This window comes from Convolutriloba macropyga, chromosome 15, assembly GCF_964194025.1.
Source record: "Convolutriloba macropyga chromosome 15, txConMacr16.3, whole genome shotgun sequence".
Taxonomy (NCBI): domain Eukaryota; kingdom Metazoa; phylum Xenacoelomorpha; order Acoela; family Convolutidae; genus Convolutriloba; species Convolutriloba macropyga.
Genome location: NC_134482.1, coordinates 22867273 through 22891423, shown reverse-complemented (window position 1 = coordinate 22891423; position 24151 = coordinate 22867273). Strand labels below are relative to the sequence as shown.

Below are 24151 nucleotides of genomic sequence, written 5' to 3'. Positions count from 1 at the left end.
AACTCTGCAACGCATCCGTTTCACGCTCTTTGAAAAAAATGACAAGATTTTTGAACGGGTACAAAGTATTCCAGAGCATCGACATGTGTTCAACGAGAATTTCGGCAAGGTTATGTGGGTTTGTCACAAGCGGATAGAGAGCTAACGATAACTCCAAGGCTACTAAACTCATTCCAGTCCACGTTTCTCCAAGTTTTCAGAACACACAGGTGCGTTGTGCTGCTACCCCTGATGTCATAAAAAATGATGAATTTATGATCAGAAAAATTGAGTCTCTTCATTGACAAAAATAACTCCTTTCCGAAGTTATTTGTCACGATTAGGTAAACAATATTTCAAACCCCAAAAATCAGTTCTATAAAAGTTCTGGAGATTTGATTCTTCTCAGAAAATAATAGGTCCGGGGCTAAGGGGAAAATGATATCACCCATTACTATTACTTGAAATTCTAAGGAAGATGACAACACGCCAGGAAGAAGATTCCAAAAGACAGCCGAGTTGGCAATTGTACGATATAGCAAAAAAATATTAAAAATTTCATCGGTTTCCTATTTAAACCATGCAGACTCTGAAAACGGAGTGGCGTCATGTGAGCTGCGCGTGAAATTTAGGCCTCTTATAAACAGCAATGATTCCATCACCTTTTTCAATTTTTTTCGAAGACCGAAAGGCTTAAAACAGCGTAAACTTGAGCAGAGTTGCTCTGTCCATTTTCATCACTATTCAAAGATTCAAGATTCGTTACAAAAAAATGTTGTAGTTGTTCAGAATGTCTGTCTTCACATTGCTAAAATTTATTTCTAACTGAACGTCAAATTAAAAGGACATGTAATATTTCGCTCCAATCATCCTCTTTCGAAAAGTACTGTCCATGAACCACATTGCCAGGCCAAAAACTGTCTTCGATAAGTGTTGCATTGCTATCGTTAGAGAAAACTAGGTGATAACTTCAACTGTACGCCTTACTTTGTAATTTATAGCAATTGGAATACGTTGGATCCACCCTCATTGCACCAGTTTCTGATTATAGTTTCCATTCAGTTCGAATTTGTTTTCCCGGAAGAATGGGTCACCTGGGGGTGGGGTTTCTTGATATCAGATATTACCATGACTCTTTTCCGCACCAAAATTTCCCTTCCTTGTTGCATTGTGTTGAGGTTATGAGAAAAAACAAAAAAATCTGTTTAGGCGGTTGTCAGTGAAAGTGGGAAAAAACTCAGATATCAAGCGTCTTGCCTCTGAGAAAGTTATAAAATCGATCAACGGTCAATTTACCTGATCTCCAGTATTGTAGAGCCTTCTGCCCAGTGCAAACACCAAGTAGCAGAGTGAAGTTCGCGAATTTAATACACAGCTTTGTTTTCATTATTATTTCCGTCAAAGTACATCGAATTCTTGTTAAAAAGCGTGTCTATACTTGTTGTTACGCTAATTGCTTCCCACTTGTCGGATTTCCGTGTCAGCAACGCTCAATTCCGCAACGCATCCGTTTCACGCTCTTTGAAAAAAATGACAAGATTTTTGAACGGGTACAAAGTATTCCAGAGCATCGACATGTGTTCAACGAGAATTTCGGCAAGGTTATGTGGGTCTGTCACAAGCGGATACAGAGCTAAGGATAACTGCAAGGCATTACTAAACTCATTCCAGTCCACGCTTCTCCAAATTTTCAGAACACAGGTGCGTTATGCTGCTACCCCTGATGTCATAAAAAAATGGTGAAGTTATCAACAGAGAAATTGAGTCTCTTTATTGACAAAAATGACTCTCTTTCGTAGTTATTTGTCATGATTAAGTAAAGAACATTTCAAACCTCAAAAGTTGGTTCTGCAACTTTATATTCTAAGGAAGATGGCAACACGCCAGGAAGAAGATTCCAAAACACAGTCGAGTTGCCAATTTTACGATATGGCAAACAAATATTAAAAATTCCATTGGTTTCCTATTTAAACCATGCACACCCTGAAAGCGGAGTGGCGTCATTTCAACTGAGCGTGAAATTTAGGCCTCTTGTAAACAGCAATAATTCCATCACCTTTTTCAATTTTTTTTCGAAGAGCGAAAGGCTTAAAACAGCGTAAACTTGAGCATAGTTGCTCTGTCCATTTTCATCACTATTCAAAAATTTAAGATTCGTTACAAAAAAAATGTTGTAGTTGTTCAGAATGTCTGTCTTCACATTGCTAAAATTTATTTCTAACTGAACGTCAAATTAAAAGGACATGTAATATTTCGCTCCAATCATCCTCTTTCGAAAAGTACTGTCCATGAACCACATTGCCAGGCCAAAAACTGTCTTCGATAAGTGTTGCATTGCTATCGTTAGAGACAACTAGGTGATAACTTCAACTGTACGCCTTACTTTGTAATTTATGGCAATTGGAATACGTTGGATCCACCCTCATTGCACCAGTTTCTGATTATAGTTTCCATTCAGTTCGAATTTGTTTTCCCGGAAGAATGGGTCACCTGGGGGTGGGGTTTCTTGATATCAGATATTACCATGACTCTTATCCGCACCAAAATTTCCCTTCCCTGTTGCATAGTGTTGAGGTTATGAGAAAAAAACAAAAAAATCTGTTTAGGCGGTTGTCAGTGAAAGTGGGAAAAAACTCTGATATCAAGCGTCTTGCCTCTGAGAAAGTTATGAAATCGATCAACGGTCATTTTAACTGATCTCCAGTATTGTAGAGCCTTCTGCCCAGTGCAAACACCAAGTAGCAGAGTGAAGTTCGCGAATTTAATACACAGCTTTGTTTTCATTATTATTTCCGTCAAAGTACATCGAATTCTTGTTAAAAAGCGTGTCTATACTTGTTGTTACGCTAATTGCTTCCCACTTGTCGGATTTCCGTGTCAGCAACGCTCAATTCCGCAACGCATCCGTTTCACGCTCTTTGAAAAAATGACAAGATTTTTGAACGGGTACAAAGTATTCCAGAGCATCGACATGTGTTCAACGAGAATTTCGGCAAGGTTATGTGGGTCTGTCACAAGCGGATACAGAGCTAAGGATAACTGCAAGGCATTACTAAACTCATTCCAGTCCACGCTTCTCCAAATTTTCAGAACACAGGTGCGTTATGCTGCTACCCCTGATGTCATAAAAAAATGGTGAAGTTATCAACAGAGAAATTGAGTCTCTTTATTGACAAAATGACTCTCTTTCGTAGTTATTTGTCATGATTAAATAAAGAACATTTCAAACCTCAAAAGTTGGTTCTGCAACTTTATATTCTAAGGAAGATGGCAACACGCCAGGAAGAAGATTCCAAAACACAGTCGAGTTGCCAATTTTACGATATGGCAAACAATTATTAAAAATTCCATTGGTTTCCTATTTAAACCATGCACACCCTGAAAGCGGAGTGGCGTCATTTCAACTGAGCGTGAAATTTAGGCCTCTTGTAAACAGCAATGGTTCCATCACCTTTTTCAATTTTTTTAGAAGATTGAAACGTTTAAAACAGCGTAAACTTGAGTAGAGTTGCTCTATCCATTTTTCATCACTATTCAAAGATTCAAGATTCATTAAAAAGAATATTGTAGTTGTTCAGGATGTCCGTCTTCAAATTGCTCAAATTTATTTTTAACTGAACGTGAAATTAAAAGCACACGTAAAATTTTCTTCCGATCATCCTCATTCGAAAAGAACTGTCCAAGACTCACATTGCTGAGCCAATAACTGTCTTCCACAAGTGTTGCATTGTTATCGTTATAGAAAACTAGGTGATAACATCAACTGTACGCCTTCCTTTGTAATTTACAGCAATTGGAGGACATTGGATCGACCCTCGTTGCACCAGTTTCTAATCATTGTTTCCATTCAGTTCGAATTCGGTTTCCCAAAAAATGGGTCGTCTGGGGGTGGGGTTTCTTGATATCAAATATTATCATGACTCTTCTCCGCACAAAAATTTTTCCTTCCTTGTTGCATAGTTTTTTCTCACCTGAAAACCTCGGTGTTCTTTGGATCATCAACATTCTCATCGTCTGGTTTATGCTGTTTATCTCTACTCCGTTAAATCGTCAAAACTCCGCAAAACTCCTCAAAAATTGATAAAGAGCCTGACTGTCTGCGAGTTCAAAAAGAAAAATTCAGTTTTCAAGTCTCTAGGAAGGATTACAATTAATTACTTTCTGCGTCGACCCGGTTCCACCGAGCTCTATTTTTGTTTGAGGGAATTGACCTCATTTTCAGCGACCTGATCTGTTCAGGAACGGTTTCTAATACAGCTACATTTTTGTTTCAATTCGAACACAATGGCAGTGATTGCACCCAGAGATACCGGTCCACTTTCTAGACAGTTCCAGAGCACATGTCCTTTCACTGACAGTGCCGGCCAGGTGCATTTCGAATGAGCAACTTTAAGACAGGTTGAGAAATTCAACTCAGTCCAAGGGTCATACTGTGGTCTATTTTTGGAGAATTCTGGCCTAACCGGGACTTAGGATTCCTGATTTTTCTGCCCTAACAGGGACTTGATTCTCTTGTCTCTGCTAGCTGCATTCATTGCCCGTTTGACGTTAACAGTTAAATTTGAGTTGATTTCTGCAAAAAATTGCTTCAAAGCGACAAGAACTCTAATCCATTTTCCAGTTCAGCTCAAAAATTTTTCCGGTTCGTCTACACTAAGGTAAACTAACATTGCTCATCAAATTTGAAATTTAATAAATATATCACAGCAATAAGAATTGTTATTAGAATATTTATAACACTAACAAACTGCCCGTTTGTTTTTGTAATTGAGGAACGTCAAGCTCATACAGGGGGAGTTACGTCAAGCTCATACAGACTCAGTTATCTTTCTTCATCCGAGAAATGTTGTGTCATTGCTACAGTTTGTCCTTTTACGCTACACTCACAAAAACTTTTTGTTCTGATAGTGACTCATATCACCACAACTTTGAGGGCCAATTAATAAAACCGTTAAAAAGATTATCTACACTTCGGTTCGGGTGATGTAAGACAGGTGGTCGTGGCAGCAAAAATGAATAGAAATAATCACTCTATCGAAAAATGAATTTGTCACGACTAAGAGGCCAAGAGAATGCAAGAACCAATTGCCATTACAGCTTTTTAATTTTGGAGCGGTCAAAATCAACAAGTGGTCTTTAGACAGCAATTTCAGGTTGTCATTTGACAAACTTTCTTTCCTGTCATTGATGAAGTTACCACCGGTCACCAATTTCTACCAATGCGTCCTAAAACCCAAAAACCAGTAAGCCTAAAATTGAGTTTTCCGGTTGATTTTGTTGATAGCTTTGCATAAACTAAGGTTAAACAATATTTTTCTAAGCTCCGTACGTAAATTAGAACGTATTTTTACTTGAATCTGATTTAAATATTCAATGGTCACAATATATTTCACAGCTTCGACAAATGCTTCAACGAGCATTTGGGAAAGATCATCTTCGTTTGTGACGTGCAGATTAGTGCTAACGGTAACTCCAAGGTCTCACTAAACTCATTTCATTCAGTCCACGTTTCGCTAAATTTTCCAAGCAGGTACTTTGTGCTGTTACCTCATCGAAAATGAACGCGAGAAACTAAGTTGCTTTATACACAATATTGAAACTTTTCAGAGTAATTTGTAATGATTAAGTCAAGAATAATCTCAATCATAAGTCTGCGGCTACAGTGCAAACAAATGAAATCACCAAACATAGCCGGCAGATTGCCGGAATAGCTGCGAAAGAATAGACCTGCGTGCCATATAATAGAGATAGAAACAGATACAGATCTAAATTGAAAAAAAAATCGACGCCGCTCAAAAGACTAGGCTAAAAAACATTCAGCGATAAATTAGTAAAGCTTGTTAAAATTCATTCCACAGAAGCCTCTTATTAGGGACCTTTACTGCACAAATGCGTTCCTTTGACCTTAAACAAATTCAAATTAAACTTAAGTTTTAAAGTGCAAAAGTCATTTTATTGAGTGAGGTAAGTCACGTATGATCAAAATCTAATCACGCAAATAACCAAAAAACTTTCGCTAAAGCGAGTGAGAAATGACGTCACGAGCGCAAATGCTGTTAGTGAGAGGAAGAAGTCATTCAGAACATTTGACTTTTTCAGCTTCGCTGTGTGAACAAATGTAAAACGAAAAAAGAGCGTCAGACGACGAAACAAAAAACACAGCAGGACAAGTCCTGACGTACAATTCAAAGAATTTTCATTGACTAAACAGAAAAAACTAGACCTAGAATGGAATATCAGTGAATTGAGAAAACCATTTAGAAAAAAATCCGATCCAAAAAATCGAAAAAACCGTAAAAATCAGAGTGAAATTGCCGCATGTGAACAAAAAATCACTACCGAGAAACCGAATTTTTGTTCAAACACCGTTTTCTCACTCTACTTTAAAATTAGAGCGAAAAAAATTCACGCCGCAAAACCACTCGCTTTTTCGCTCCACTTCCTGTTTCGGCGTGATTAAAATCACTACTCCAATTTGACTTCAAAAATCATGAAAATGTGTGAACAGATCTTAAAAAAAAAAGACAGCGCCCCAATACAATTCAAATTCTTTGAATTATAAAAAACCAAGAGCACCGCAATATAGCTACGCTCAGCTTACAGCTTCGCAGCTATAAAAATTATTACTTTCTCTTCATAGGATACGACAGCATAGGATGGGATAGGATAGGATAGCATAGGATCGTATAGCATAAGATAAATAGTAACACCTTTCCACATTGAAATTAGGCCTTCCCAGAAACTTCAGCTCGAAAAAGCATTGAAAGACCAGAGAAGGGACTCTAATAAGTGACTTCAATTTCCTATGCGTTTTAGCCCATTCTGGAAGCAAAATAGTAAAAATGAGTGATCACATCTTACAAAAAAATCTAACAATGACCGGCACAATCGACCATGAAGAGAACAACCAGAAAATATAGTTACACAATAAAAAAAAACTTAAAGAAACATCCGACAACGTCGGGCGAAATGCTCTCAGACGCCCAGCGAGTGGTTGGCTCCGTCAGTAGCAAGGAGAGGGGGCGGATGTGTGGGGGTTCAACTTCTAAGAACCGCTCTTCACACCAAAAGTATAAATCTCCAAAAATTTCTATGAATCGAATAATTGGAGACTATTGAGGTGAAGGGCTCTAAGAGCCCTGAATGCCCGCTACCTGTTTATTCAGTTTTTGAGGACGAAAAGTCAATTGGGCCAGACGAAAAATCGGTTAAAAGAAAGACTGACAGCACTCATATAATTGCAACAAACTTCATTTAAGAGCAATTAATCACAGGTAATTCTGAAGGTAAAGTCGAAGAAATATCGAAGACCAAGCAGAACACAGGCAAAAACAAAATCTGTAAACAACCGACAAACATCGAGAGAATTGCTTTCAAAGGACCGGCGAGCGGTTGGCTTCGTCGGTAGCTAGCCACGATATAGTGAGGCTAGCTTCAGCTTAACTGAAGGGGCGTGATGAGAGCGCAGGGGGAGGGGGTGATGGGGGGTGGGGCAACAGCGGGATGGGAGATGGGCAGTGGTGGGAGGGCGGTTTTGGCTGCATGGGGGCCTTACGTTCTACGTCCTGAACGATATGCAAGGGTGGGGATTGAGGGAAGTGAGAAAGGGGCTGATATGGGGGAGGGGGTTTGTCGAGAGGGGTGGTATTGTCGGGGAGTGGGGGTCAATCTCTAAGAACCGGTTTTCACACTATGAGTATAAGTCTCCAAAACAGTTCCTGTGAATAGCAAGTGAAAACTAGCGAGTTGAAAGGCTTTAAGAGCACTTAATGCCAGCTGGGCGCTACGTGTTTATCCCGTTTTTGTGGACGAAACATCAAATAAGTTAGATGAAAAATAAGCCAGGCGAAAAATTGCATAAAGCACAGACATGACTAATACAATTGCGACAAACTTTATTTGAAAACAATTAATCACAGTTAATTCTGATGTTATGTCCGTAGAAATATCGAATACCAAGCAGAACACAGTCCAAAACAAATCAGAAAAACCTGGAAACAAAACATAACAGACTAACGTAGCGCGAATTGCTCACAAACGACCAGCGAGCGGTTGGCTTTATAAGTAGCTAGTCACGGTATAGTTAGGCTAGCTTTAATTATTTAGAGGGACGTGATGTGAGCGCAGCGGGGGAAGGAGCACAGGGTGGGGTGACGGTTGGCGGAGCAACAGTGGGATGAGAGGGGGCAACAGCTGGGGTGGGGGGGACGGCGGTTTTGGCTGCACGGGGCCCTTACGGCCTGAAAGATGTGCAGGGGTGGGTATTTGGGGGAAGTGAGAGGGGGCTGATTTCGGGAGAGGGGTTGTCGGGGGGATCAACCTCTAATAACCGCCCTTCACACCGTAAGTATAAGTCTCCAAAACAGCTAGTCTCTAAGAGCACTTAATGCCTACTGGGCGCTACCTGTTGATCTCGTTTTTGAGGACGAAAAGTCAACTGGGTTAGAAGACAAATCGGTCAAGCGAAAAATCGCATAGAAAAGACCGACAGGACTAATATAACTGCTAAGAACTTTGTTTGAGAGGAATTTAAAAAGTAACGTATCGCTTCATGGACTTCACAAATTGGTCCTTCAGGACAGGTGAAAAGATTCAATGCTAGAACCCTTACAAAAAACATCAAGCTCAAAAAAATTCTATCGACAACTGCAACAAAAAAATGAACATTTCAAAAATTATGAAAAGTCTATAATTTATGATTCACTCTTTTTCAAATTGTATTACTAATACATATACCCGAGAAAAGAGACAAGGAAAGCCATTCTTGTTTTCTCAAGATCACAACGAGCTATGACAACTAAAATTCAACGAATTTCTGTTGACTAAACAAAAACTAGACCTAGAATGGACTAGGAATACTCATTAGAAAAAAACTTACCAAAACTCAAAAAACATCAGTAATAGCACAAGCAAACTGCCGCACTGGAACAACCACTAGCAAAAAGCAAACTTTCGTTCAAACACCGTTTTCCCACTTAAAATTTCTAAAAAAATAGACGCTGCAAAACCACTCACTTTTTCTATTCACTTCCCGTTTCGGACTGTTCACAATCATAACTTCAATTTGACTTCCAAAACATAGCCAGCAGATTGCCGGAAAATAGCCGCGATAGACGCTTGTGGCCTGCCATGAATTGAAACAACTAAAGAAATAAGATTGACAGATCGACCACCAGCTTTTTAATAGACCACTAGACTTTTTGGGTTAGATTCGGAGTGTCATTTTTATCAGACATATTTGCTCTACAACGAAAACGCCCTAATAGAGCTTTCTCAAAATTAACATTCGATATTAAAAATCAAGACTTATAAGGGAATTAGGGCATTGATACCGTTCGGATATCAGTCTCTTATCGTCCAATCGCTTGTTTTAGCAACGGACTGAATTTCTGAATTAGGGCAATTTAGGTCAAGCAAAAATCAAGAAGCGAAGCGTGAAAATTTCACTCCAGAAGTAAAATCAAAAGAATGTTCTTGAACAAAACGGTCAAGCAAAAATTTTGCATCAAAACACAAACACGTTTAGAATAATTGCGTCACACTTCGTACCAGAGCAATCAATCATGAAAACAAGTAACATTGTTACAGATAGCGCCCCAATACAATTCAAATTATTTGAATTGTAAAAACCAAGAGAAGGCCAACAATAGCTGCCAGCTATCGCTTTGCGGCTTTTCATAACCGATCTTTCTTCTCCCTTTTCTCACTTTACCAAACGTCCGTTTGCAATGTTACTGCTGATTAAGAAGAAAGACCACCACCAGAAAGACTCTTCTAGAATTAAGTTTGAGTCCCAAAAGTCTAACTATCTGGTCGTAAGCTCACTACATTGTTCACAGAAAGAACAAGAGCACAGCAATATAGCCACGCTCATAGTTTCGCAGCTATAATCAAATTAGACTCGAGGAGGTTAAATGTGTTGCGATGTAATAATTTTAAAAACGAGCAAAAAATACGGGCTCGCATTATTTCATTTTAGAAAAAACTGTTAGAGTAATTAAGAATAGTGCAATCAATTCCATTAATACATACGGCAACATTCCAGTCGAGAGCTCTTTAGATGGAGTGAAGAGGGTATTTTTAACTTCTGGAAAGTTTCAAAACAGTGACTGAATCTAAGATTTCGTCTGAGTGAGCGAGTGCTTTACCCTAAATTAGTAACTCCTGAGTGAAAGAGTGAGTGATTGTGTTACCTAATACAGTGAGAGACATAGTTGTACATTGGGACGACACAGCAGTGAGATAGCAGCACTTGTACTGGCCCTGTTGCCATGGCTGTGCCCTGTACACCTGCACATCCCCAACCAGACTAGAGTCATTCTCTAACTGCAACACAACAACCACAAAACATAACACACAAGCATAACATAACACAACCAACCATCAACTATAATCACATATTTTAACGGACGTGTGGCAATAATGGATGAGTAATATCTTTAGTGAGCTCATTATGTGGTCAAGTGCCCCATATTCAGGGAAGTGATCAAGCATGATCATATCCAACAACCGTCCCAAAAATCACTCAAACGACAGGCGGGGGCTGTTTTGGTTGCAGCTAGTTGAATTGGCCAGTTGAACTTCGCATTAAGGGTACAGAGAAGGGGAGATGAAAAAAGGGGCTCCAAACCTACGCAAAATTAAAATTGCACCCTGGAGTGCAGATTCCTTAGCCGCTTCAGTGAACCGTACAATTCGCGCCTAAAGAGCTACACAGAAACTTACTGCCTTCGGCCTCTACCCGTTTATCCCGTTTCTTCCTACTAAATGAAAAATTGTTTAAATGAGCGGAAGAATATTCTACGAAATCGGGTAAAGCATTTGAATTCTAGAAGTAATTATGGCCAATTGAGTTCAGATGCTTAAATCGTAAATTAACCACACAAACCTCAAAAACGCAAAATTCAACGAAAATTCCACACTGTCAAGCCAATATTGTGCATTAAAAGCCACACACGGCCGCAAAAATTGAATGAAATTTTGTTCCAGACAATAGAATCCGCGAAAGCAAAGCAAACTTCATCTTATCTTTACACTTAAGCATCCAATGAAGCTCCAATAGGTTGAAAGGTAAAGATATTGTTTCGCTTCTTTCTTTTTTTGAAAAGCTATGCTTGACATTTGTGCCCGCGGGAACGCAGCATGATACATCTACCATTTTCATTTTCTTGACGAAACTCTTGCAAGATCTTAAGCAAGCTTTTCATGACAATTATTGAAGTTTCTCGATAGGATTTTCGAGGACGCTATCTCCTGAAATTTATGCAGAGATCATGCAAGTGTGAAGTTTTTATAGTAACTCTTAAGACGCCTTGATAAAAAATGTTTGGAACAAACTCAAAGTCCTTCTTATAGTAGTGGATAAAACAGGCCTTCCAGCCACCAGCCCAATTGGGCCTAATCCCCCTCACGAATTCGGGGGAATAGACCAAATCGTCCTGTTAACTGGAAGCCCTGTTTTATACACTACTATAAGCAAAACTAAAAATAAAATTAAGGTAAAAAATAAGTCAAAATCCGCAATACACACATACTACTCACTCTACACATATACCACATTCACTTTCTACTCAAATAAAGCGCTTCCTTGAGTGCTTTATGTGATCTATGTGCATTATTTAATTTTTTCTAAAATTTTATAATATATCATATTATATTATATTATATTATATTATATTATACTTTTTAATTATAATAATGCTAATGCCAATGCTAAATAATAACTTAAAAAATATGGCAATCTATTCTTCTAATAATTTATCTATATCTATACCCCTAGCTTTTAATTTAGAGAGTATAAGATAAGATTTATAATATTCGGATTCATTAGACTTATGGGTCTTCGACCATGCTTCACCATCTATTGAATCAGACTTATATATTGTATTAGACTTGTCTATTGTATTAGGCTTATCTATTGAATCAGACTTATCTATTTTTAATTTATTCTCTAGAGACAAGCCTCTAGCTTCAAGATTAGTCTTAGTCTTCGGCTTAGTCTTGACCTTAGGTAATGGTTTGGTGTTAGGTTGTGGAACCAAGGTCGTAGCCCCTTTAGGTTTTAGTCTTAAGCTTAACAGCAAAGGGATTATAATTTTTACCTTCCATTATGTTTTATATATAAATATATAAATATTTAAATATGAGTAACTTTACTAAATTTAAAACTAATTCATATTGTGTTGGTGGTAGACATTATAATGATACTAATAATATTCGAGGGGTTGTCACAGCTAAAGGAACTAAGATGTTGAAAGGTTATTGTACTAAATGTAGAAGAAATAATTCAATGACAGTATCTGATGCAACAATAGCAGCAGAGGGATTGAAAGATTTCTTTGGGAGTGTAGGTAAAGCCACAGTTAACTTTGGAAAGAAAGTTGCTAATAACCCAGTAAGAGCAATAGAAATAGCAAGTAAAATAGGAAGTGCAGCTGCAAGTAGAAACCCAAGAAAAGCTTTATCAGCCACACCTGATTTAATTAAATTTGCAACTACTGGTGAAGGTATAAAAGTAGTACAGAAAGGTATAGGGTTATATTTAGGTAAAAAGAAAAGATAGTTTAATTCTAAATCTAGATATAGATCAGCCTCTAATGGTAGATATAGATCTTCCTCTAATACTAGATATAGATGTATATCTAATGGTAGATATAAATACTAATATTATTATTACTAAATACATTATTATAACTAAACACTAATAAGTTTTGTTTAAAAAACACTCAAATTACTTTTCTTATTCTTCTTATATTCTTCATATACCTTGACTCATTGGTTCATTATACTCATCCTTATCTGTTTTATTATTATTCATTGATTTAGTATAGAGTTTATTAAACTTGTCACTAAACTGTTTGCTTAAAGTATACATTTGTGAGTACTTTATAATTTTGATTCTTATTTTAGTATTAATTGTTTTTGATAATGATCCACAATTAGTTGCTGTAGCAAAAGCAGTTGGTATAGAATAAGGTAATCCTATACCTGTTAATGCAACTGATGTTAATGTTGCAGTTGTTGCTATAGATGATAATAATATTTCTGTTATCTCAGCTACATTAATATAATTTTTTTATCTACTGAACTTCTAATTACAATTATTAGTTTCAGTTTCATAATAATTTCTAATATCTTTTATAATGTTAAAATTTTTATTAAATTTATTATTAGCTAGTATTTTATCGTTTATGTATTGTTCATTAATGGTTGTCAAATTTGGGTAAAGTAATCTCTGACTCGGTGCTGATGGTTGACTTATTTTCAGTAGTAAAATCACTAAAAATATCTTTCATTATATCTTCAATATTAAAATCAATGCATCTCAAGTCTTGCTTGTTCTTTGTTGTCTACTAGCTTACTTTCTAGTAATATAGCTATTATATATTGTACTATTGTCATTAACTGAAAATGCCCCCTGCTCTAGAGTTATATCGCCTTTATTCAATTTATAACTCCTAGTAGGTAAATCTACGAGATCTAATTTTAATTGAGGATTAGTTTGAACCCCCAGCAAATGAAGAATTTTGGTTGTGTTTGTATCAACATAAACTGGTGCTACATCTTGAGTTTCCTCTACGGCTTCATTGGACTTCGTCCATGCTTCACCATCAGGCTTCATTAATGCTTCATTAGACATCATTAATGCCTTGTTTCTAGTTTGCTCTATCATCTTAGTTTGTTTATCTAACTGTTTATTTTGCCAATCTATTGCTCTTAATCTTTGTTCACCTACGGCTAGATTCTGTTCATTTTTTGTATTTAGGGTTTTAGTTAATCGTTTTAGTTGTTCATGATTAATAATATTCATAGATAATATTTAACATTTAAATGTTTAGATATATTTAACACTTCATCATATAATCCATCATGAACAGCTCTTGTTTCTATTATTAGGAATTCTAATCTTTCTATCAGGGAACCTGCTTTGCAGGTTAGACTATCTGTGAAGTTACAGCTATGATTGTCGAGTTTATCTTTAGTTAAACCCCTGACATAGTTCTTTTCTTTATCTTCTAATATAAGCTTTATTGTTCTATATCTACAGCTTCTCTTATCACATTTTCCTATATCATATCTTATATCTAGTTAAAACCTTTTAAATTTGTTTTCATCTTCCTCGATATCACCATATGTTACATTTGGGTTAGTGAGAAGATAATAAATCCTTCTGAGAATTCATATACATTATCATTAACTGAAAATGCACCCTGCTCTAGAGTTATATCGCCTTTATTCATTTTATAACTCCTAGTAGGTAAATCTACGAGATCTAATTTTAATTGAGGATTAGTTTGAGCCCCCATTAAATGAAGAATTTTGGTTGTGTTTGTATCAAGATAAACTGGTTCTATATCTTGAGTTTCCTCTACGGCTTCATTGGACTTCGTCCATGCTTCACCATCAGGCTTCATTAACGCTTCATTAGACATCATTAACGCCTTTTTTCTAGTTTGCTCTATCATCTTAGTTTGTTTAGCTAACTGTTGATTTTGCCAATCTATTGCTCTTAATGTTTGTTCACATAAGGCTAGATTCTGTTCATTGTTTGTATTTAGTGTTTTAGTTAAAGGTTTTAGTTGTTCATGATTAATAATATTCATAGATAATATTTAACATTTAAATGTTTAGATGTATTTAACACTTCATCATATAATCCATCATGAACAGCTTTTGTTTCTAGTATTAGTAATTCTAATCTTTCTATCAGGGAACCTAATTTGCAGATTAGACTATCTGTGAAGTTACAGCTATGATTGTCGAGTTTATCTTTAGTTAAACCCCTGCCATAGTTTTTTTCTTTATCCTCTAATAAACGTTTTATTGTTCTATATCTACAGCTTCTCTTATCACCTTTTCCAATATCATATCTAATATCTAGTTGAAACCTTTTAATTTTGTTTTCATCTTCCTCGACATCACCATATGTTAGATTTGGGTTAGTGAGAAGATAATAAATCCTTCTGAGAATTCATATATATTCTAACTAACTAAAAATGCACCCTGCTCTAGAGTTATATCGCCTTTATTCATTTTATAAATCCTAGTAGGTAAATCTACGAGATCTAATTTTAATTGAGAATTAGTTTGAGCCCCCAGCAAATGAAGAATTTTGGTTGTGTTTGTATCAAGATAAACTGGTGCTACACCTTGAGTTTCCTCTACGGCTTCATTGGACTTCCTCCATGCTTCACAATCAGGCTTCATTAATGCTTCATTAGACATCATTAATGCCTTGTTTCTAGTTTGGTCTATCATCTGAGTTTGTTTATCTAACTGTTTATTTTGCCAATCTATTGCTCTTTATGTTTGTTCACCTAAGGCTAGATTCTGTTCATTGTTTGTATTTAGTGTTTTAGTTAAAGGTTTTAGTTGTTCATGATTAATAATATTCATAGATAATATTTAACATTTAAATGTTTAGATGTATTTAACACTTCATCATATAATCCATCATGAACAGCTTTTGTTTCTAGTATTAGTAATTCTAATCTTTCTATCAGGGAACCTGCTTTGCAGATAAGACTATCTGTGAAGTTACAGCTATGATTGTCGAGTTTATCTTTAGTTAAACCCCTGCCATAGTTTTCTTCTTTATCCTCTAATAAACCTTTTATTGTTCTATATCTACAGCTTCTCTTATCACCTTTTCCTATATCATATCTTATATCTAGTTAAAACCTTTTAAATTTGTTTTCATCTTCTTCGATATCACCATATGTTACATTTGGGTTAGTGAGAAGATAATAAATCCTTCTGAGAATTCATATACATTATTATTAACTGAAAATGCACCCTGTTCTAGAGTTATATCGCCTTTATTCATTTTATAAATCCTAGTAGGTAAATCTACGAGATCTAATTTTAACTGAGGATTAGTTTGAGCCCCCATTAAATGAAGAATTTTGGTTGTGTTTGTATTAAGATAAACTGGTTCTATATCTTGAGTTTCCTCTACGGCTTCATTGGACTTCGTCCATGCTTCACCATCAGGCTTCATTAATGCTTCATTAGACATCATTAACGCCTTGTTTGTAGTTTGCTCTATCATCTTAGTTTGTTTAGCTAACTATTGATTTTGCCAATCTATTGCTCTTAATGTTTGTTCACCTAAGGCTAGTTTCTGTTCATTGTTTGTATTTAGTGTTTTAGTTAAAGGTTTTAGTTGTTCATGATTAATAATAATCATAGATAATATTTAACAATTAAATGTTTAGATATATTTAACACTTCATCATATAATCCATCATGAACAGCTTTTGTTTCTAGTATTAGTAATTCTAATCTTTCTATCAGGGAACCTGCTTTGCAGATTAGACTATCTGTGAAGTTACAGCTATGATTGTCGAGTTTATCTTTAGTTAAACCCCTGCCATAGTTTTTTTCTTTATCCTCTAATAAACGTTTTAATGTTCTATATCTACAGCTTCTCTTATCACATTTTCCAATATCATATCTAATATCTGGTTGAAATCTTTTAATTTTGTTTTCATCTTCCTCGACATCACCATATGTTAGATTTGGGTTAATGAGAAGATAATAAATCCTTCTGAGCATTCATATATATTCTAACTAACTAAAAATGCACCCTGCTCTAGAGTTATATCGCCTTTATTCATTTTATAACTCCTAGTAGGTAAATCTACGAGATCTAATTTTAATTGAGGATTAGTTTGAGCCCCCGGCAAATCAAGAATTTTGGTTGTGTTTGTATCAACATAAACTAGTGCTACACCTTGAGTTTCCTCTACGGCTTCACTGGACTTCGTCCATGATTGACCATCAGGCTTCATTAATGCTTCATTAGACATCATTAACGCCTTGTTTGTAGTTTGCTCTATCATCTTAGTTTGTTTAGCTAACTGTTGATTTTGCCAATCTATTGCTCTTAATGTTTGTTCACCTAAGGCTAGTTTCTGTTCATTGTTTGTATTTAGTGTTTTAGTTAAAGGTTTCAGTTGTTCATGATTAATAATAATCATAGATAATATTTAACATTTAAATGTTTAGATGTATTTAACACTTCATCATATAATCCATCATGAACAGCTTTTGTTTCTATTATTAGTAATTCTAATCTTTCTATCAGGGAACCTGCTTTGCAGATTAGACTATCTGTGAAGTTACAGCTATGATTGTCGAGTTTATCTTTAGTTAAACCCCTGCCATAGTTTTTTTCTTTATCCTCCAATAAACGTTTTATTGTTCTATATCTACAGCTTCTCTTATCACCTTTTCCAATATCATATCTAATATCTAGTTAAAATCTTTTAATTTTGTTTTCATCTTCCTCGGCATCACCATATGTTAGATTTGGGTTAATGAGAAGATAATAAATCCTTCTGAGCATTCATATATATGCTAACTAACTAAAAATGCACCCTGCTCTAGAGTTATATCGCCTTTATTCATTTTATAAATCCTAGTAGGTAAATCTACGAGATCTAATTTTAATTGAGAATTAGTTTGAGCCCCCAGCAAATGAAGAATTTTGGTTGTGTTTGTATCAAGATAAACTGGTGCTACACCTTGAGTTTCCTCTACGGCTTCATTGGACTTCGTCCATGCTTCACAATCAGGCTTCATTAATGCTTCATTAGACATCATTAATGCCTTGTTTCCAGTTTGGTCTATCATCTGAGTTTGTTTATCTAACTGTTTATTTTGCCAATCTATTGCTCTTTATGTTTGTTCACCTAAGGCTAGATTCTGTTCATTGTTTGTATTTAGTGTTTTAGTTAAAGGTTTTAGTTGTTCATGATTAATAATATTCATAGATAATATTTAACATTTAAATGTTTAGATGTATTTAACACTTCATCATATAATCCATCATGAACAGCTTTTGTTTCTAGTATTAGTAATTCTAATCTTTCTATCAGGGAACCTGCTTTGCAGATTAGACTATCTGTGAAGTTACAGCTATGATTGTCGAGTTTATCTTTAGTTAAACCCCTGCCATAGTTTTTTTTTATCTTCTAATAAACGTTTTATTGTTCTATATCTACAGCTTCTCTTATCAACTTTTCCAATATCATATCTAATATCTAGTTGAAGCCTTTTAAATTTGTTTTCATCTTCCTCGACATCACCATATGTTAGATTTGGGTTAGTGAGAAGATAATAAATCCTTCTGAGAATTCATATATATTCTAACTAACTAAAAATGCACCCTGCTCTAGAGTTATATCGCCTTTATTCATTTTATAAATCCTAGTAGGTAAATCTACGAGATCTAATTTTAATTGAGAATTAGTTTGAGCCCCCAGCAAATGAAGAATTTTGGTTGTGTTTGTATCAAGATAAACTGGTGCTACACCTTGAGTTTCCTCTACGGCTTCATTGGACTTCGTCCATGCTTCACAATCAGGCTTCATTAATGCTTCATTAGACTTCATTAATGCCTTGTTTCCAGTTTGGTCTATCATCTGAGTTTGTTTATCTAACTGTTTATTTTGCCAATCTATTGCTCTTTATGTTTGTTCACCTAAGGCTAGATTCTGTTCATTGTTTGTATTTAGTGTTTTAGTTAAAGGTTTTAGTTGTTCATGATTAATAATATTCATAGATAATATTTAACATTTAAATGTTTAGATGTATTTAACACTTCATCATATAATCCATCATGAACAGCTTTTGTTTCTATTATTAGTAATTCTAATCTTTCTATCAGGGAACCTGCTTTGCAGATTAGACTATCTGTGAAGTTACAGCTATGATTGTCGAGTTTATCTTTAGTTAAACCCCTGCCATAGTTTTTTTCTTTATCCTCCAATAAACGTTTTATTGTTCTATATCTACAGCTTCTCTTATCACCTTTTCCAATATCATATCTAATATCTAGTTAAAATCTTTTAATTTTGTTTTCATCTTCCTCGGCATCACCATATGTTAGATTTGGGTTAATGAGAAGATAATAAATCCTTCTGAGCATTCATATATATGCTAACTAACTAAAAATGCACCCTGCTCTAGAGTTATATCGCCTTTATTCATTTTATAACTCCTAGTAGGTAAATCTACGAGATCTAATATTAATTGAGGATTAGTTTGAGCCCCCATTAAATGAAGAATTTTGGTTGTGTTTGCATCAAGATAAACTGGTTCTATATCTTGAGTTTCCTCTACGGCTTCATTGGACTTCGTCCATGCTTCACCATCAGGATTCATTAATGCTTCATTAGACATCATTAACGCCTTGTTTGTAGTTTGCTCTATCATCTTAGTTTGTTTAGCTAACTGTTGATTTTGCCAATCTATTGCTCTTTATGTTTGTTCACCTAAGGCTAGATTCTGTTCATTGTTTGTATTTAGTGTTTTAGTTAAAGGTTTTAGTTGTTCATGATTAATAATAATCATAGATAATATTTAACATTTAAATGTTTAGATATATTTAACACTTCATCATATAATCCATCATGAACAGCTTTTGTTTCTAGTATTAGTAATTCTAATCTTTCTATCAGGGAACCTGCTTTGCAGATTAGACTATCTGTGAAGTTACAGCTATGATTGTCGAGTTTATCTTTAGTTAAACCCCTGCCATAGTTTTTTTTATCCTCTAATAAACGTTTTATTGTTCTATATCTACAGCTTCTCTTATCAACTTTTCCAATATCATATCTAATATCTAGTTGAAGCCTTTTAAATTTGTTTTCATCTTCCTCGACATCACCATATGTTAGATTTGGGTTAGTGAGAAGATAATAAATCCTTCTGAGAATTCATATATATTCTAACTAACTAAAAATGCACCCTGCTCTAGAGTTATATCGCCTTTATTCATTTTATAAATCCTAGTAGGTAAATCTACGAGATCTAATTTTAATTGAGAATTAGTTTGAGCCCCCAGCAAATGAAGAATTTTGGTTGTGTTTGTATCAAGATAAACTGGTGCTACACCTTGAGTTTCCTCTACGGCTTCATTGGACTTCGTCCATGCTTCACAATCAGGCTTCATTAATGCTTCATTAGACATCATTAATGCCTTGTTTCTAGTTTGGTCTATCATCTGAGTTTGTTTATCTAACTGTTTATTTTGCCAATCTATTGCTCTTTATGTTTGTTCACCTAAGGCTAGATTCTGTTCATTGTTTGTATTTAGTGTTTTAGTTAAAGGTTTTAGTTGTTCATGATTAATAATATTCATAGATAATATTTAACATTTAAATGTTTAGATGTATTTAACACTTCATCATATAATCCATCATGAACAGCTTTTGTTTCTAGTATTAGTAATTCTAATCTTTCTATCAGGGAACCTGCTTTGCAGATTAGACTATCTGTGAAGTTACAGCTATGATTGTCGAGTTTATCTTTAGTTAAACCCCTGCCATAGTTTTTTTTTATCCTCTTAAACGTTTTATTGTTCTATATCTACAGCTTCTCTTATCAACTTTTCCAATATCATATCTAATATCTAGTTGAAGCCTTTTAATTTTGTTTTCATCTTCCTCGACATCACCATATGTTAGATTTGGGTTAGTGAGAAGATAATAAATCCTTCTGAGAATTCATATATATTCTAACTAACTAAAAATGCACCCTGCTCTAGAGTTATATCGCCTTTATTCATTTTATAAATCCTAGTAGGTAAATCTACGAGATCTAATTTTAATTGAGAATTAGTTTGAGCCCCCAGCAAATGAAGAATTTTGGTTGTGTTTGTATCAAGATAAACTGGTGCTACACCTTGAGTTTCCTCTACGGCTTCATTGGACTTCGTCCATGCTTCACAATCAGGCTTCATTAATGCTTCATTAGACATCATTAATGCCTTGTTTCTAGTTTGGTCTATCATCTGAGTTTGTTTATCTAACTGTTTATTTTGCCAATCTATTGCTCTTTATGTTTGTTCACCTAAGGCTAGATTCTGTTCATTGTTTGTATTTAGTGTTTTAGTTAAAGGTTTTAGTTGTTCATGATTAATAATATTCATAGATAATATTTAACATTTAAATGTTTAGATGTATTTAACACTTCATCATATAATCCATCATGAACAGCTTTTGTTTCTAGTATTAGTAATTCTAATCTTTCTATCAGGGAACCTGCTTTGCAGATTAGACTATCTGTGAAGTTACAGCTATGATTGTCGAGTTTATCTTTAGTTAAACCCCTGCCATAGTTTTTTTCTTTATCCTCCAATAAACGTTTTATTGTTCTATATCTACAGCTTCTCTTATCACCTTTTCCAATATCATATCTAATATCTAGTTAAAATCTTTTAATTTTGTTTTCATCTTCCTCGGCATCACCATATGTTAGATTTGGGTTAATGAGAAGATAATAAATCCTTCTGAGCATTCATATATATGCTAACTAACTAAAAATGCACCCTGCTCTAGAGTTATATCGCCTTTATTCATTTTATAACTCCTAGTAGGTAAATCTACGAGATCTAATTTTAATTGAGGATTAGTTTGAGCCCCCATTAAATGAAGAATTTTGGTTGTGTTTGCATCAAGATAAACTGGTTCTATATCTTGAGTTTCCTCTACGGCTTCATTGGACTTCGTCCATGCTTCACCATCAGGATTCATTAATGCTTCATTAGACATCATTAACGCCTTGTTTGTAGTTTGCTCTATCATCTTAGTTTGTTTAGCTAACTGTTGATTTTGCCAATCTATTGCTCTTAATGTTTGTTCACCTAAGGCTAGATTCTGTTCATTGTTTGTATTTAGTGTTTTAGTTAAAGGTTTTAGTTGTTCATGATTAATAATATTCATAGATAATATTTAACATTTAAATGTTTAGATGTATTTAACACTTCATCATATAATCCATCATGAACAGCTTTTGTTTCTAGTATTAGTAATTCTAATCTTTCTATCAGGGAACCTGCTTTGCAGATTAGACTATCTGTGAAGTTACAGCTATGATTGTCGAGTTTATCTTTAGTTAAACCCCTGCCATAGTTTTTTTTTATCCTCTAATAAACGTTTTATTGTTCTATATCTACAGCTTCTCTTATCAACTTTTCCAATATCATATCTAATATCTAGTTGAAGCCTTTTAATTTTGTTTTCATCTTCCTCGACATCACCATATGTTAGATTTGGGTTAGTGAGAAGATAATAAATCCTTCTGAGAATTCATATATATATTCTAACTAACTAAAAATGCACCCTGCTCTAGAGTTATATCGCCTTTATTCATTTTATAAATCCTAGTAGGTAAATCTACGAGATCTAATTTTAATTGAGAATTAGTTTGAGCCCCCAGCAAATGAAGAATTTTGGTTGTGTTTGTATCAAGATAAACTGGTGCTACACCTTGAGTTTCCTCTACGGCTTCATTGGACTTCGTCCATGCTTCACAATCAGGCTTCATTAATGCTTCATTAGACATCATTAATGCCTTGTTTCTAGTTTGGTCTATCATCTGAGTTTGTTTATCTAACTGTTTATTTTGCCAATCTATTGCTCTTTATGTTTGTTCACCTAAGGCTAGTTTCTGTTCATTGTTTGTATTTAGTGTTTTAGTTAAAGGTTTCAGTTGTTCATGATTAATAATAATCATAGATAATATTTAACATTTAAATGTTTAGATGTATTTAACACTTCATCATATAATCCATCATGAACAGCTTTTGTTTCTATTATTAGTAATTCTAATCTTTCTATCAGGGAACCTGCTTTGCAGATTAGACTATCTGTGAAGTTACAGCTATGATTGTCGAGTTTATCTTTAGTTAAACCCCTGCCATAGTTTTTTTCTTTATCCTCCAATAAACGTTTTATTGTTCTATATCTACAGCTTCTCTTATCACCTTTTCCAATATCATATCTAATATCTAGTTAAAATCTTTTAATTTTGTTTTCATCTTTCTCGGCATCACCATATGTTAGATTTGGGTTAATGAGAAGATAATAAATCCTTCTGAGCATTCATATATATGCTAACTAACTAAAAATGCACCCTGCTCTAGAGTTATATCGCCTTTATTCATTTTATAACTCCTAGTAGGTAAATCTACGAGATCTAATTTTAATTGAGGATTAGTTTGAGCCCCCATTAAATGAAGAATTTTGGTTGTGTTTGCATCAAGATAAACTGGTTCTATATCTTGAGTTTCCTCTACGGCTTCATTGGACTTCGTCCATGCTTCACCATCAGGATTCATTAATGCTTCATTAGACATCATTAACGCCTTGTTTGTAGTTTGCTCTATCATCTTAGTTTGTTTAGCTAACTGTTGATTTTGCCAATCTATTGCTCTTAATGTTTGTTCACCTAAGGCTAGATTCTGTTCATTGTTTGTATTTAGTGTTTTAGTTAAAGGTTTTAGTTGTTCATGATTTATAATAATCATAGATAATATTTAACATTTAAATGTTTAGAAATATTTAACACTTCATCATATAATCCATCATGAACAGCCTTTGTTTCTAGTATTAGTAATTCTAATCTTTCTATCAGGGAACCTGCTTTGCAGATTAGACTATCTGTGAAGTTACAGCTATGATTGTCGAGTTTATCTTTAGTTAAACCCCTGCCATAGTTTTTTTCTTTATCCTCTAATAAACGTTTTATTGTTCTATATCTACAGCTTCTCTTATCACCTTTTCCAATATCATATCTAATATCTAGTTAAAATCTTTTAATTTTGTTTTCATCTTCCTCGGCATCACCATATGTTAGATTTGGGTTAATGAGAAGATAATAAATCCTTCTGAGCATTCATATATATGCTAACTAACTAAAAATGCACCCTGCTCTAGAGTTATATCGCCTTTATTCATTTTATAACTCCTAGTAGGTAAATCTACGAGATCTAATTTCAATTGAGGATTAGTTTGAGCCCCCATTAAATGAAGAATTTTGGTTGTGTTTGCATCAAGATAAACTGGTTCTATATCTTGAGTTTCCTCTACGGCTTCATTGGACTTCGTCCATGCTTCACCATCAGGATTCATTAATGCTTCATTAGACATCATTAACGCCTTGTTTGTAGTTCGCTCTATCATCTTAGTTTGTTTAGCTAACTGTTGATTTTGCCAATCTATTGCTCTTAATGTTTGTTCACCTAAGGCTAGTTTCTGTTCATTGTTTGTATTTAGTGTTTTAGTTAAAAGTTTTAGTTGTTCATGATTAATAATAATCATAGATAATATTTAACATTTAAATGTTTAGATATATTTAACACTTCATCATATAATCCATCATG

At 34.6% G+C, this 24151-nt stretch overlaps 1 protein-coding gene across 1 annotated transcript in view; it reads right to left on the bottom strand.

Moving 5' to 3' along the window:
* Positions 1-24151, bottom strand: part of LOC142354029 (contactin-4-like) — a 330197-nt gene that overhangs the window by 100577 nt on the left and 205469 nt on the right. Inside the window, exon 14 of the mRNA XM_075406293.1 lies at positions 10173-10305. Coding sequence (XP_075262408.1) covers positions 10173-10305 — 133 coding nt within the window. The remainder of the gene's footprint in view (positions 1-10172; positions 10306-24151) is intronic.